A 17556-nucleotide genomic window follows, 5' to 3' on the forward strand; every position below is an offset into this window, starting at 1 on the left:
CTCGTTTATCAATCTAACACCAGGACGTTTGTGACAGTGGTGCTTACTTTCTGGCTATCGTGAGTACATCTGTGGGCCGTTTCGCGTTGCACCTCATTCAGCAGTCTTAGGGCTGACAGTTCGTTTGTGACCTCAATGCGGAAGAAGGGTTTTTGGTGCTAGACTGGACTATTATCATGGAGATTTGGGATATGCAGCCCAATTGGATAGGCTTTAGTGGTATAACTTCATGGTTTTCATATCTGAAAAAGTACAACAACCTAGTAGTTCCCTAAAATAAACCAAGTAGGTCTGATCAATGCAATTGTGATGATATTTTACAAAAAATATATGTGCCTCTAAACACCACAATTTGACCACAATTATGAAAGAATTTGGTCAGGAGGATCAAGTCCATAGTACCTACAAAAGACTTTTCTATTTTGCAGAACTGTTGCAAATAAAACTTTGACTCGTTAAGTCATAGTTATGATGGTTGATGACACCGTAAAGAATGGTGTTTTGGCGAAAACCATAGGTCCAAGCCTGACAACCCTCGGATTTATCGCTCGCCCAGTCATCACAAAAACTAGTTTAGCATACAAATCCACTAAGTGGGCGAGCAACGCGATCTGATAGCGACGCAGCAATTACGTACGTGACACCTCGCGGGCGATCGCATCTGCGCGCGCGCAGCCTTCGTGTTGGGAGAGTCTCCAATTATTGTTGTTATGAGTGATGCCAGTGTGGTATGGTCTCTGGTAGGATGTCACAGGGATAGATGAAAATCGCGTTTTTTTAAACCATCACGTATGGTCATCATATCATAGGAATTTGGCACTCCCAGTTTAACAAATGGCGTGTTGTGCTGTTGTCAAGAAGTCAGATAGAGGTCCTTTCTTCTTCTTCTTAGTCGGGCACTCTTGTCAGTGTGGTCGTGGTTGCGCTGACGAGGCACATGGTGGGGTAATTTCATCTCCGAGGGTAGCTCTCCTGGCGATGTGCTTCCATTTCTGACGATTAGAGGCGTCGCAAGTACACTGGACCATAGTGGACTCAGTGGCCTTTGTGATGGCGTCTATCCAGCGGGTTGGCGATCGACCGCGTGCTCTTTTGCCTTCAACCTGGCCCTGAACTACCTGAAGAGGCCCTTTACAATGTTTTATGAGCCATTTTTTACTCTGATCCATATAGGACTTAAATAGTATCGAAAAATCAGTCCTACATTTCCTTCTTAACTTAGTTCCAAGCACCATCCGATATGGTGTCCCAAAGTGTTGACAATACAAGCTATATTTGGCATTACCTATCTAAGAGCCTTGAAAAGGGCTTATAAAATGTACAATTTGAAATATTTCGTTAATTTAAATTACCTTTACTATTCTTTGCCAAACTAGAGTCGAAATCGTCGAATCTAACCAACCGTCTTCGGAGGTAAATTGAGGCAATAGGTCAATCATACACGTGTAAATGATGATCGAATATGTTGATTTTAAAATAAAACCTGTCCTGCATTAACAGTCGTGTATGGTGTCACTAATCATAAACCACGTTATTATATCATAAAAAGTTTATGGCGCCTTTAGCGTCTACCCGCTTTGATTTGAACAAGTCCACGTTTTTGTTCCAACTTGTTTCCAGTTGTGTTTATTTCAAGAACATTTTATGTCATTAGACGAAGTAGTTTGTCAATAAAAAGAAAAACGTGTTTCCTGTCTAATGTGGAAACACCTAGGACGATGATGCCTTTTTCTTAATTAAACGTAATTTGTTCAAGTGAAAATAACCGAGACCATTTTTTAGTTTATGCGATTTCCGAAGAACGTAGATTGAACTTAATACTTACTAGAAATGGCCACACATCCACTAACAACCGAGGTTTGGTTCTTGGTTGCTTAATTACGTTAATCACCACTTCACCACCGTTGAATCTGGGGGCACGGCAGTGACCCCACCATCGAGCAAAAAAGCGGCATACCTACTTACAGCAGACAACGATCACATCAAGCTTAACATTGTGACATCTTATGATGTTGTAATGATAGGGATTGTCTACAAAAATGTAGTTCTGATGTTATATGGACTGTATAAACACACTTCAATTAATTAATTGGGTAATACTAATATAATTAGCAGCTAACTTATCTGCCACATTTATCTCTATGTTTGTAGGTGAAAGTAGGTACTTGTATATTTCTAAAGAATGTGCCAGTATCTTCCCAAAGTCGCTAGTAAAAGAGTATGAATGTAGTTTTATGTTACGGCGTAATATCTTAGAATAAACTGATCTAATTCTGGAAATTCTTTGCCTGAAAATAAAAGTAAGCTAGGTGCGCCATTCCCCAGCGATATTACGCTATTCTTTTATGTCTGAGATAAAATTACACTGAAAATCTGAAACACAGGTGGAGACAAGCCAACGAGTCATCGATATAATGTGTATTGAGTACACATTCTATACGAAATAAGGCTGCTTTAGAAACAAGGGAAGGTGCCCCAAAAACAAATGCTTTTACTATTAATGATCATCATCGTCTATACAGCAATAGGACGTCCACTGCTGAACATAGGTCTCCCCCAATGATTTCCATGTTGACCGGTTGGTAGCGGCCTGTTAATGATATTAAAAAATGTGTAAATTTAGTTTTTCCATATTGTACGTGTTGAAACGATACAAAGTGTTTTTTTTTGTAGGATTTTACGAGTATATGAGATTGGAACTGTGCCACAATGTTTGTATTTTGGGTGTATTTTATTTGAGTAAAAATGTACATATTTCCTTATTAAGTTTTCTGCGGATCACCGGCTGCGAACCACTGGTCTAACTCTAAATATTGAAACCTACGTCAAGCTTGAATATGTAACCTATAGTCACAGATTAGATAAATAGCTTAATAGAAAAGGCTGTTCAAGGTTTTCATGAAAAGGTCTGGTAGGATTGAAGAAAACCATAATTAATTTTGTCAATAGATTTATCTATATATTTTAATGAATAAATCTCAATTACAGCTGATGTAATGTTACAGTCTCATGTCCACTTCACAAAGCATCGTCTTTTTGTAGAAAAATGGCAAAATAACGTACTTGAGTTTATTGCAATCAAATCACTGGTACAGAACAATAGTGTAAATTAAGACTTCTTTACGTATATAGGTATCTATTTCAGAATTTAAATTCAACGCGCTTAACTTTAATGAATTCCATGGAAAATTATATTCATTTATAATTATATATTTTGTATCTTTAACTACATTTATCAACTATATATTACAAACTTTAACTTACATTTATATTTATTTTCATCAATCGTTTATTTTGTGGGCGTACAGTTGATATTTTCCGTTTTTTAGTTTCATTTTTAAAAGAATCGAAATTAGATGACGAAAAGCCAAAAATATGAAGTTATACAATTTTATTCAATCAGTTACAACATTATTAGACTTTATACTAAGAAAATAACAATTATACGCTCAACTATTTCACAGCACAATTGACAAAACATATTTTCAAAATATGCCTATAAGTAAACACGTAAATATACCTTACAATTGTATTTACAAAATTAAGCGATACTATTCAAGTAATTACTATTAATAAAAGTGGAAAACAAAATTGTTTTTTTATTCGACGAATGTTTTTGGTGAAGTCATTGGTCCGATCGGAAAATTAGATAACAACCAAGAAACAATATTTAATAAAAAAAAATCATTACATTACTCTCTCAACTCAAGTTTTCAAAATTTTAATTCGAAAGAAAAATAATAAAAATAAATTGTGAGTTTATTACATTGGATCTTCTTTTTTCACATTAATAACTATGATTGGATTATGGGACCAATGACGTCACTTAACAAAGTCGAAAAATTGATAACCTATTTCTATTGCAGTGGAGTCTATGAGTGGTTGCTATGTGTCCTACGTGGTACATAGGTTCGATGTCGGTGTCACGTGATACACGCTCATAGTAGCAAGATCCAGCTATCGTACTTTATTATGCTTTTCTTTTTAAATAAAATAGACTGCTTTTGCTATCATGATTCAAGCTTCAGATATCCTTTCAAAATGTCGACAGTTTTAAGGGGATCATGCTAAGATGAACACATCACAGTAGTGCTCCTAAGATAGTGTCTCTCAATCAAGATTTAAAATCTGAATATATCTTCGTTCTTACAGAACACTGACCAGATCAACAATTACGCTCTAACAAAGTACTTCCACGGAGATTCCTTCAAATGGCACAACCTGAGTTACTAGTAGGTTAAACAAGTTAAGGTGCAAAAGTATACAATCGACGAATGCAATAAGGTCCAATATTGATTACGCAATTGCACCGTCCTTCGATGGAGGTTATTCTCATTGCCATTTGAGGGTTATCAGAGAAGCACTACGCACATCCACGTGCACTCCAGGAGTGCTGTGAGAGCTACGCGATAAAGATGAAAGCCACCGTGTGCCGGCCGCGACCGGTCGCCACCTAGTAAGCGACTATTTACAATACGGGGGCGTAGTGTGAGTTTACTTCAAACGCATTCGATATCGACTGCGTAAAAAAGTGACGTTAAATGTATGACGGATTGTACAGCGTCCCTCGCGGAAACTTTCAAGAACTAAAATCTTTGTTGGGAACCGATAGGTGGACCAACCTCTTTTGATATTTATTTATGTTTTTATACTTTTTTTTATTAATTTTGATACCTTTTGTTTTTAGTTTTGAAGTGTACGTTTTTTGATAGCCGTCTGGGCATTTTTGGTGAAAATAAACCTATTATTTTTAAAGGTATTTCGTTATTTTTGCCCGCCCGAGCGGCTGTCCACTACAATCTTCATAACACTTTTTTAACGCGCTCACTAGTGACGATTGATGTAAACTCGCACTAAGCCCTAATCGACCCGAATAGAACTCGAAAGGAAAACAAAATAGGAACGATACAAAACGGCGCCCGCGTTCAGGTGACTTCGGAGCGAGGCTGAATATAAATACACGCTATGTACAAGGCTACGTCGCGAGTCAGTCCTGTGTTTCCACGTCCAGCCCGTTGACCATGCGCTCGATGCTCTTGAGGTCGGAGGCGGGCGGTGTGCTGGACGTGGTCGAGGTGGGCGCGTCGGGCGGCGGGTCGGCGGACGCGGCGCGCGCCGGCGGCGAGCCCGGCCGGCGCGCCGGCGACGAGCTTAGGCTGCGCGCGCGCGGCGCCACCTAATTAATAAATAAAATATTTATTTTCATGAAAAACTAGGTACAATACAAGGACCAGCAGTAGTTAGTCGCAGACCTGTATCGCAATAACTCAGGAGCGACGAAACAAAAATAGTTAAGTACTCAAGAGGCAAAAAATGACATGACCCATGTTAGAGGGCGTCCATTAATTACGTGAGACAATTTTGGCAATTTTTCAATCCCCCCGCCCCTCTTGGTGAGATTTGGTGAGATTTTTCCAGACACCCTCCCCCTCCCCACCATCTCTTAAAATACTTATTTGCAATATAAATGTAAATCTGTGCTTCGATTAGGATTTAATATTAAAAATAAAAACTTTTTTTTTCTAATTTCTTTATTGTTTAGAACTTTAGATGGTTTAGAATAAAAAAATGAATAATTTTATCATTATCATCTTAAAATTATATAAATTTTTTTAATTTAAAATAACCCAGTTTTCTCGCAATTTGACCCTTTTTCTTGCTAAAATAAATTACGTGATATTTGTCGAGACCTCCTCTCTCCCCTACGTGAGATTTAGTGAGGTTTTTCTTGACCCCTAAACCCCTTAAATCCTACTCGTAGTTCACTTTAAATCCAAACAATATCAGCTATTTTCGATACAAAATTACCTTCAAATCCAACTGACCGAACAAATCTGGTTAATTCCTATATAAAAAAGTCCAGTCATTTGGTACAAAATACCATTTTGCCACAATCTCGACATTTTGTACTTAAATATTTTTGTTTCGTCGCTCCTTAACTATAAGTGGGTTTACAAAATTATTGACTTTTTCAAGCACTGTACCTGCTCGAACGCCGAGCCCAGTCCGGGCAGCGCGTACGGCGCGAACCGGTGCCCCTTCCCTAGCGGCGGCGCCGGCGCCGGCGGGGCAGGCGGCGGCGGCAGCGAGTACTGCTGCAGCAATGGGTGCAAGTTAAACAGCAGCCCCGGCGGCATCTGGTGCGGCGGGAAGAACGGCGGCGGGTACAGCGACGGCGGGTATAGGTACGGCAGCAGCGGCGGCTGCACCGGCGGGCCCAGGGACACGTCAGGCGCGGGAGACGGCCGCGAGGGGCCCGCGGGGGGCGACGACGCGCGGGGCCCGCCCGAGCACGAGGAGTCCGAGCCGGCCTCGATGACCTCCTCGGGGCCGGAGTCCGCGCCTCCGCCGCCGCCTCCACTCGAACTGAACCATGCTGCAAGAAAAATACAAGTTAAAGGTCGTCTTTTCTCGAGCCTATTTATTAAAATGCCGATAATGGTAGGTACCTACTACTTATGCTATGTCTTTCAGGAATAAAGCAAAAAAATTAATCATCCCTTTACGGGTGCTCGTAGAAACCGATGGTCGATGGGCAGAGGGCAACTCCGTCAAGTCTCCTGGTGCACCAAAGACCCGATGAAGGTTGTGGGAAGCACTTGAACGACCAGTTGCTGTAGAAATCTTTGGGGGAGGCCTTCATCCAGCACTCGACGACTTTATCATACATAGTATTAGTCCTATTACGTCAATTATGTATGTAATGCTATTGGTATTAACAGTAATGCACTTACAATGCTTTAAGGTTCAGTCAAACCAACGCGATCACACGCGATCAGCCGGCGGGCAAAATCAAAATCTAAAATATTTATTCAGTTTAGACCACAAGTGGCACTTATGAACGTCAAAATGTAGTAAAAAATAAAAAAGAAAAGGTAGCCCTTATGGGTTGGGCAGCTTATCAGTTGGGCAGCGATGGCGATCAATGCATTTAAGTCTGACCGCCATCGCTGCACGCCGGCTGATCGCGTGTGATCGCGTTGGTTTGACTGAACCTTGATTTGATTACAAGTAATCCCAAATGCAGTTGGTACTCACAGCTGGTGGAGTGCTGCGTGGTGGTGGGCGGGGGCGGCGGCGAGCTGGGCCCGCCCACGTCCAGCGGCCGCTCGTCGTCCTCGTCCCGCGCGTCGGAGCGCGCCGTCAGCAGCGCCTGCCTGCGGTACACGGACAGACTGCTCGTGTTATGACTAGGAATGACAGCATAGCATGAAGGGAATAGGAACATTTAAAACAGCACTTCATCATCAGGTCATTTAAGGTCATCAGGAATCATCATCATAGCATACTTATAAACTCGGAAAAGGATTAAAACCGTATCGCCTTTCGCGAGCTGTCAACCCCGAGGCGAGGCGTTTACGTTACGGTGCGGCGCGGATATTTATGTGCGTTGCATGTGGCGTTGCAGTACGGAGTTTCATACAAAGAATACTGAGTGTCTCGAGTTAATACGGTTAAGATCCCTTTTCGGATTGATAAGTGTGCTAACGTCCTTTAGTCTCCACTGCACGAGGACAATCTTCTAGCGTAAGTTAGGTGCTCTATATCTCTCTAATTACCACCAGTGGCAAATAGAGGATGTGACATTAGACTCCCTACTCTGGCCAGATAGGTTGGGGAGACCTGAAGTTCCCACTTTACTCTGCTGAAACCAGCCGGCTAATTTAGGCAGTTCCTAGATATTTAAAGGGGTTTTTGTATTTGGCAGTTTTGTGTGGAGTAAAGAATAAAATATTTGTGGTCACCAACTATGTATCTATGAATCTATCCACGCTAAATCTAGAAGAACAATGGAAGGTCATAATGCGTTACAGATATAATTATCACCTACTCGAGTGTGGATATTTAACATATGGGTATTTTTATTCTCTTCATTGAAGATTACATCCAAGTTTTCTTTTGCGAACTTGAATTCTTTGACATTATCATTATTGGCTAGTAGTGTTCGCTACGTTTTTACACTTTCCCAAACACCATTAACACCATAATTTCCAAACCGAAAATGACAAAGTATGCACTTCGATTCCCCGCGGTGTCAACTTGACATTTGCGACGGGCGCGACCGCGGGAAAGGTTAATCGCTCTATAATGATAGTCCCGAAACTAAAACTTCCACAAAAGGTGATATTCTTTTGGTTTACAGGGTTAATTTGAGGTGTCAAAATGTCTTTACGGTATTCAACGTAGTCTAAAAAGAATAATTTAATTTGTGTGTTGTTGTAAATGTTCAAGACATCTCTATTAGGATCATAATAATGCATTCCTCTGACTTTATACATACTGTAACATAAGTTATACGAAATTTTAGATAACTACGATAATTTTACGGTCGCCGTGGAAGGTTGAAAATCGTAACGTGAGTGCCAGCTAATTAGACAAATTATGAGATGAGTCATCTCTGAATAAAACTTTTAGACTCGAGAGCCCAACTTATGATTTTTTTAGACCATGGAGTATATTTTACTGCAGGTCAGGTTTTTGTCATGGTTACAATCTTTACCTTTTCAGTTTAAACATAAAATAACTCAGATTGTTTTGAAGAGATCGCTTCTCAGCTAGATATTACTAAAACTCTTTTTTTCAGCGTGCATTAGTGCGCTTTTCCTGCTTTTCCAAGTCGATATTTCTTTTATAGAACACAGCCAAAACCAAATTAATACCACCCAAAGAAGACTATTATTTCTAACCCTGATACAGGGTCGTTTGATCCCAAACATTTTTCGTGGCTCCCCACAGCCGCAGCGGAAGGTTAAACACCGTAATGATAGTAGCGACATTCGACACGGAGGGGTTAGAAGAAAAAACGTCATGGGTATTTACGAAACGTTTTTTTAACAAGCATAAAAGTAATGCATCTTGAACTGTTTTTGAAGGGAATAAAAGATGATTATTTTGTTCAGTTTTTTTATCATGTTTTTGAGTTACGTGTCTTGATCAGGAGGTTCTTTCTTTCTATTCCACAGTGGGATACACACGTTGAAAAATCTAATCAATAAGTACTATGTACCTAATAGTATTCAGTTTTCTAATGAATTTATAGTCAGTGTAATTGAAAAAAAAAAGGAATTTTTATGTGATTTGGGGCGCTGAACATGGTACAGATGCCTATGGTGGCAGCTCTGATACTTATAGATTTCTGATCTCAGTTATCTTCTTCTTGTTAGTCCATAGGATTGAAGAGGGAGAAGAATTAGTGTAACTCTGGAAAAACAATAATTCCTGGCATTCTTGATGCAATTTGTACATCTGGCTGTGTTCATGACCAAAATATATCGCTGTGATATCACGGACTTTTATTAAACGCATGAGAATTAAGTTATTGTCTATATACGCAGTCTGTTACACAACTTTTCTAACCCAAAACCACATTGTGATGTTAAACTGTCCAAAAGTACAAAACTGTGTCCTTTACAAAAACCGTCGCTTAACCCGCAACATATTCACACCGTTAAGCCGTTTAGAAAGACAAAAGATAATTTTAACCGACCCCACAAAAAGAGAGCAATTATTTGCCACTGTCACCCCAAAGCTAACTGTTTATCATGGCCATTGTTCTGCGGAACCCTAACGTCTTCTGATTACGGTCCCGTAGAACTCGTTTTATTAACTCGCCTCATAGTCGGCTGATAGAATTTAATTTGGGACACCCTTAAATTTGAGGGCTGCCACAAGTTAATGAACAACGAATAGAGAATATTTAAGTTCTTTTTTTTTTCAAGGTTTGAAGTAAAAATAAAGGTTGTGGTTTATTAACTTTAAAAAACTACACATACTCACTATGACACGACTACGACGCTAGAAAACTTACCCTTTTAAATTAAGGGTAGGTTCATAATAATTAAAGGCATTACTTTTTTGCAAGATTCATTCCAACATCTAGAATAAAATAAAGATTTCAATATTCTAGAATATAACAGTGACACTGCAAATTAAAAGAAAACCCCAATCGAAACCCTGTTTAAATTCAAACCTGATTCTGAATAAACAATTTTGTATTTTTGTATTTCTAAATTAAAAAACAACTATGAATATTAAAGTAGACACAAATGTAATAAAACTAAAAGCAATAGAAAGGCAAGAGGACACAACTAAAACAACACATTCCAACACCCAATCTCCACACCCAAATAAGCCAAGTCCTATCGAAGTCCGACCAAAGTCCTTTTTATCTCCTTTAAAATGCGATTTGGCAACCCTAATTTAAAAGTCCACATTAGGGTGTTCGCGTTACAATGTAAACTCCGCGTGGGGTGGCTCGGCTTGTAATTTTGCCAAATTTTTATCCCTCCGGTTAGTGGCCCCAATGCAAATCAGGCTATACATTTGTGTTCCAAAATAGTGCTTATTCCAACCACAAAAGAACCACAGTGTAAAGCTTGACGAGCAGTCTATACAAAATACTATAGGGAGACGTTTAACGATTCACAGTATTAAACGTGTTTTGATTCTCGTCTCATACTTGGGATTACGGTTATCGTTTGATGAATTGAGCGGGAATTTTCTTGATCTCAATTCGAGATTTCAATTTGGCGAATTTGGTGCGGGTTTTAAGTGTTCGTGTTGAGTCGCTGTTACGGGAATTAGAGCTTCTTAGAAATAGGTGCTAAGTGTGTATCATTTTTATAAACTTTATAAGTATTTTGGGTAACGGATACAGGATTAAAGCTGTTTTGAGACAAATAAATACTTTCTTTATTAAACACCTAGGTACGATTATCTTGATTACCTATTATTTTGTATTAGTTACACTAGTGGCGGTGAAAGTAATGAAATATTCCATGTAAAAAAATCTTTACATTACAGGCTTCTAAGTTTACCTACTAAAGTTGTATTCAAATTCATTTTAAAACTGTGTAACCTAAAATCTCTTGTAAAAGTATGACAAAAATAAAGCTAAATTGTATTCCCATGAGCCAACCCTTGTGCACCAAAGAAAAGTGATGAGTCGCGTCCCGTAACTGGCGCGACTTTCCAGCTGGCTGTGACCATCATTCAGCGGTATACTGAAACTGACTTTAGATGTAATAACTTTTAGATATTTTGGGATATTTCAGAAACCACAGCTTTGCTCTATAATAATTGTAGACTGTAGCGTGATGTTATCACTTACTTCTTTTAAGCTATCAATAATAGTACTTATTTCTGATAGAAGTGAATGCTAAAATTGTAGAGCCATTCAGGTTCTACAAAGATAGGTCAATACAACGTGCAGCTATTGAATAAATTATGATATAAATACCAAGGGCTCATTGAGGAGTCACCTTACCTCCACTCGTGACTGTACCATGTGAATTAGTGCGTCTGGTCACCGCGCTTTTCCGAGCGCGTTTGTCAAAACGCTCACGTTTCCCGCGCTCCGTCCGGCGGCCATTTTGACGTGCGGGCGCTTCCGTCGCATCCGCTCTAATTCGAAATGGCGGCATGAGCCCTTCCGGTGCAGGACGTACGCGAATTAAAGATTCCATCCCGTCGGATGTGCGTCCGCGTCCACCGGATTGTCGAACGTTTAATGTTGTACGAGCAGCCGAGAGGCTGTTTACATATCTAACTACAAGCTCTTTTGTTTGTTTTTTAGGGTGCTCTGAATTGTTTTGCTTAAACAAGAGTACTTTGTTTTTAACTTGTTGCATGAAACTGCTCACAAAATGTACTACTTCATTAGTACCTACTACGTATCATCTCCAAAACGAATGCAAATACTGGAAAAACTAGTAACGGTTCTGATTCGAACCTCGCATGATTTTACGCTTGAAAAAGATCGCGCTATCAAAAACACATTAAAAGTAATGAAGTAATCAAGTGTAATAGCACCCGAAAGACCTAAGCGAATCAATGAGCCCGTGAAGTGTGGAACACAACAGTGCTATCTAATACCCACTCTCTAATTGAGTTCTCGTTCGAATTTCAAATAAGCAAGCGGAACGGCAGTCATCCCTGGCGGTGAGCGCTGGCAAATTATGCGGCGAAAAAAACTAAAGCTGATTTTATCGCGGAAATCCAATTTTCTCCCTTGCACGCTAAAGACGCTGGAAAAAAGCGGCAAGCCGAATGACTCCACCATTTCGAGCCGTTACCCGCCATGTTTAAACCCAGAACACGAATAAGGAGGCGCCGGATTGGTTTAATTTAAATTTCGAACGGCGCCGGGCGTGTTGGCAGCACTGCGTCGGATCCCGCTCCGCGCCCCAATTAATTTGGAGAGATTCACAGATAGGACGCTAATTTGGTTAGCTTTTAACTTAAGTTAAACAGTCGGCAGTTTTTACAGTGGTTAATCTTGCGCTCGCCTTATGACCGCGGCCACCTACGGCGCCTTTGTTTAATGCTCGCCTTATTAATAATTAACATAGTTGTGACACTTTAATGTTCGTTACGAGTTTTTTCTTTTTAACAAGCCAGGCATTTATAATGACGGTGTCAATGCGGGTTTTTTCACTTGCGCCACGCTCGTTGGCTCCGTCACCTTTAGTGATGATTCTACAAAAATGATGTTTGTCGAGTTTTTTGGTGTCCTCGTGCGGTTGAATATAGGTTCTAACGTCACAATTATTATTGCTTGCATTTTTATTTTAGTTAAAACAGGAATATCAAGCCATTTTTTTCGGTATGCTAATTTTAGGGGACACGCCATCTGCCAATGTAGTCAGTGAATTGTTTGTTTTATCTTTGCTAAAATTTTAATTATGAACCAAAGATAGCATTCTGTGACAAGATTTCTACGGGTTATTCTAAGTTATACCGATGTAAAGTTTTCTAAGCTTTATTAGGAGTTAGGAGTAAAATAGTTGGTGACCACAAAATAACTAAGACAGTTGAATAGTTAATTTAGTAAGCAGTTGTTGTATGTCAAAGGTTAGGTACTTACTTCTTCTCCCGTTTTCCCGCTCCGGTGTCCCGGAACCCTTTCGCGAAGGGATTGTTGTCGATCTTCAGTTGCGTGATCTAAGGAAAAATTATAAAATTGTTTTAATTATCACATCATTTCTCATTTCTCTTAGCCTCAAAGCAGAGAGCAAAATACATAAATTAATGAACAGGACTCGGCTCTATCAGATCTATTCCACAGCAGGATTCGAACCCGCAAACACAAAATAGAATGATTCTATTTCTATTTTGTGCTGCAACCTTAGCTGTTGGTTTGACACGCAACCAAAAGCAGATTGGATTCAAAATCTTCGCTTCAGGATCGCGGTGGCCTATCGGAAAAAATGAAAATCTGTTCGTTTTTATTAGTAACACAATATTAATTAATATTTAAAAAATGTGTACTTTACCATCATCATTTCAGTTAAGCTGAATATAGGGCTCTCCCAATGATTTCCAGAATGGCTGGTCAGTAGCGTAGCGGCCTTCATCCTGTTACCTTTATGTCGTCAGCCCACCTTGTGGGTGGACGTCCTACGCTGCGTTTGCTAGTAAGTCGAGTGTACCTTTATTTTGTGGTACAGCTTACGTAGCTAGTTATTTCTGATACAAGTTTCTTTGACTACTTACCGGGAAGATTCGCCAAAACATTGTAACGTGTTTTTTTGGAAAAAAAAAATTTTTATGTGCCTTCGTGTACTAACCTTTTCATTCTGGTAGGCCGTGACCGCGATGAACTCCGTCTCCTTGAACACGTAGGTCCGGAAGGTGGAGTAGGGCAGCTTGAGGATGTCGTTGGCGCGGACCAGGTGGAACCGCGGCTGGTACTTGTGCATCGAGTTCAGGATCGTCTGCGTCACACACTTTAGACAGCTTAGGAACTCGACCGATTTCCACACAATAAAATAGGTACATTTTAAAGTTATTTGAAGGGGTTTTTGTCAATTTGCCATAAAGTCAATTGGACACGTTTCATACTTGGAAAGTGAATTTGCTCGATATAAAAGCCAACCAACTTCATTCTAAACGTGTAACTTCACGTCATTTTATAAGAAGATTTATTATAATGAAGTGCGACGAATTTACAAAGTTAGACACTTTTTCCTATGTCGAATAGACTCTGTGGCAAATTAGCATCAATACTTCTTGGTAAGTACTGTAATCTACGGCTTATACTATATACAGGGTGTTTGGTAAATGGGTATATGAGCCGACACTAGCCCATGTTAACATGGGCATATAAATGATATGGTGAAGTCAGAAATTTGATATCATCATTTTATTTTTTTAAATTTTCATACAAAATAAATTTTATAAATTCCGATTTGTATAAAAATTAAAATAGTTAAAATGAAGATATCAATTTTCTGACTTCACCATACCATTTATATGCCCATGTTAACATGGGCTAGTGTCGGCTCATATACCCATTTACCAAACACCCTGTATATCTAAGTGAACTTTAACATATTTAATTGGGGAAAAGTGGCACAATTCAAGATTTTGCTAAAATTAATTACGCAGAAGAACAGATGAGCGTACTTAAAAATAACTGCTTTGGAATCGTGAAGTTTCTTAACAATCTATTGCAAAGTTATTATACCATCAGGATTTCTTACAATGATTATTTCCAATTCTACGTAGTAGCCTAATTATAGGTAATTGTGTACAAGCCTATGCGATTTGCATGTGGTCTGGCAAATTGCTACAAATCGCCGAGAATCCGTATACTGGTTATTACTCGTACTTGATCGCTGATCAATTGTGTGTGGGCATTTAGGGCGTACTCAGTTTTTGAATGGGATTTTTCAATCGCATTTTTTTCGGTTTTTGAGATGCACCATTATTTTTAGCATGTTCCGGAATTAAACTACTTTTGGAAATGTAGTAAAATGATAAACGTTTTTCTTCATATTTACGTATTCAATTTACAAGGGGGCACTTTATTATTGAATCCGAAGTTATCAAAAGCGAAGTTACGTCCTATAGCATATAATTAGGGCGTGGCAAATGAAACGCAAATGAAACTCAAGACATTTGAACCTCATCAATAATGAAAAAGATTCCGTAAAAAACACTCAACACTCACGGGGTGAGCACCCTTAGTGCGGTCCTTGTTGTCATTAAAACTCATTTTCCCTTACACTCCTGAATCTTAAATGAGGCGACCGCGATCTTTTTCCAAGGCGGTGGTTAAAGGAAATCAATCCTCAATTGTAGATATAATTGTATGAGTGACGTTACAATGTAGTCTCCGTCTTCCATAAGCTGATTTGCGAGTATTGCTTTTATTAATAATAACTACTTATTAACAATTGTATTCTCGATGTCTGAATAATTTAATAACAACTTAATAAGGTTTTCTTTTATTCAGTTGCAAGGCTTTAGTATAGATTTAAGGTTGACTTATAGAAATGGGGGCTTAATATGAACATTATAATCTTCAGCTTTTGTCGTAGACGATACTGGTGTTTTTGGCTTTTAATTAACACAGAATAAACACGATTTTAAATGTTTTTTACGATAATCCGTTTTATCTAAAAATAAATTGGTCAACACATTCGACCCCTCAAATGTTAGCATTGCATCGAGGCGTCCTCACGTAATGACAAGGCTCGCCACCAAATTACCCACATTATCCGGAAAATTCGGGTTTTCTCCCCCAGTTTCTCGGTCAATGCTAATTTAACACACGCTTACCGTTCTAGTGTAATTTCCGTAAGTTGGGTTGTATTGTTATAATTTTTATGGACAGATTACTACTTACAATTTAAAGAGAGCGCTAAACTAAGTTTAACTGTGGTTTAATTATCCTACTTATCGTTGAATCTCAATAAATAACCATCTTTTCGCGAAAGACAGCTCTCCATAGCAGGATGCGATTTGGATTAGTGACTATATACTTCATGGGAAAACATTAAAAATAAGCAAACAAGAATAAGTTTTTTATGACTATAGTCTTAATTTAAGGAATCGTGTTCTAATTCTGACGTTAACTTTTACAAAATATTTACAAGAGATGCTATGAGTTACCGTTCGTAATACTTCGTTACAATATAAATATCAACCAGCTGACGCGAATACTTGCAACTGTTCAAGCTAATTCCTGTTCATGGTTATTTACTAGGCTATGTGCTTCCAAGTCACAGTCCTATTTCCATCACAATCGGGCCATCCATCTAGCCATTGTTGCATGGAGCTGCAAAAATATGTGTTTGTATGCAAAGCGAACATTATCATGCAGCGGTTGCGCGGACCGTGGAATGTGCGAATCAACCTAGAGTTTGCTAAATGAGTGCACGTCCTTTAGAAAATCAGTTTTATTTCTGCGTGTCTTAGATCTGTATTATGGATTGACATTATTGTCTGTGATTGGTTGGAATTATCATCATCATTTCAGCCACAGGACGTCCACCTTGGCTGGAATCTCTTTTGTGTAGATTATAATAAGTCTTCATAATTATAAACAATATAAACATAGCCATTTTAATCACGTTCGTATTCTTTTTATACATTTTGAATATTCAAAAAAAGAGCTGTCAAATTGTGGAATTTTTTTAAATAGTGATGTTACTGCACACATACTTTTACGAATATTGACCTTATCGATAAGCCTAACATTCGTCGGCCATGGCGAGCGCAATAAAACAAATTATTTTTATTGACTAATTATTATTGGCGTCCGTCGCTTTGATTGCGTATAATTCGATCGCAGCAGTTAGTCGCGGCTTCCTGTCCTGGGGGTCTACTATGAAGGATTATTCTTTATACTAGTTGTTATAGCGTTATAATATCTTTCACTAACACAAAGACATACAATAAGATAGAGCAAAACATGAAAATCTTAATCATCAAGTGAAGTAGGTATTTTGATTTCAATTCAAATTCTGTTTCTGCTTAGTTCTGTTTTTAAGAGTCGCATTTGGAAGTCGGTAGTCGCAAAATGTTAAAATTTTCAACGAAGATTTCAATTTCAATTTATCAAGTTTTTGAAAATGAGTTCTAAGAAATAATAAACTTAAAGAGGATTACGTTTCAGGTAGTTAATTACGTCGAAATTGAGAGCAAAATTACTGAACGTTACTGATACTGGATAGAAAGGAAGGGCACTTTTGTAGAAAGATTAAATTTATAAGATAGACACATCTGCTACTACAATATTAATAGAAATAGGTAGCCAGTCTATTAAAACTCAAGTGCTTGATATCTAAAGACCCCATGCGTTTAGAAGGTTAACATTGATTGCGTTCAATTTGAACCAGTCTCGACTTCCTCCAATGATTTAATATGCCAAGTCTCGGTTTGGTTTTAAACTGTCATATTGACGTGTGACAGGCTTGATTGGCGCTTTCCTTGTTGAAGAAGACTCAACATCGCTGTAAAAAGCGAAGACGTTTGACAAGTTTAAAACGTCAGGCACAATGAATGTTTGCAAAAACTTATTAGGTACCTAATGTGCGTTTTTATTGGTTAACAGATTCAAAGAAAAGTTAAACAGTCATTAAATTCGCAACAAAATTAATTAGAAGAAAATAGGAGGAATTCGAAGTCGAGAATTGATTTTCCTACTTCGTCGAACTATTAACAACTTTTGATAGTATATTCGTCGTCGTCGTTCCATATTCGTTTCTAGCTGTCAAAAGAATACACGATGCATACACACTGAAGAACCTATAAGTAAATTTTATTAAA

General features: G+C 38.6%; 1 protein-coding gene across 1 annotated transcript in view; it reads right to left on the reverse strand.

Moving 5' to 3' along the window:
- Positions 1–3070: 3070 nt before the first annotated feature.
- Positions 3071–17556, reverse strand: part of LOC135082182 (optomotor-blind protein-like) — a 128528-nt gene continuing 114042 nt past the window's right edge. The window contains exons 5-9 of the mRNA XM_063976952.1: positions 13569–13715; positions 12866–12942; positions 7039–7175; positions 5985–6376; positions 3071–5176 (exon numbers count right to left, since the gene is read on the reverse strand). Coding sequence (XP_063833022.1) covers positions 4988–5176; positions 5985–6376; positions 7039–7175; positions 12866–12942; positions 13569–13715 — 942 coding nt within the window. The 3' untranslated portion in view covers positions 3071–4987. The remainder of the gene's footprint in view (positions 5177–5984; positions 6377–7038; positions 7176–12865; positions 12943–13568; positions 13716–17556) is intronic.

Source organism: Ostrinia nubilalis, chromosome 21 (assembly GCF_963855985.1).
Source record: "Ostrinia nubilalis chromosome 21, ilOstNubi1.1, whole genome shotgun sequence".
NCBI lineage: Eukaryota > Metazoa > Arthropoda > Insecta > Lepidoptera > Crambidae > Ostrinia > Ostrinia nubilalis.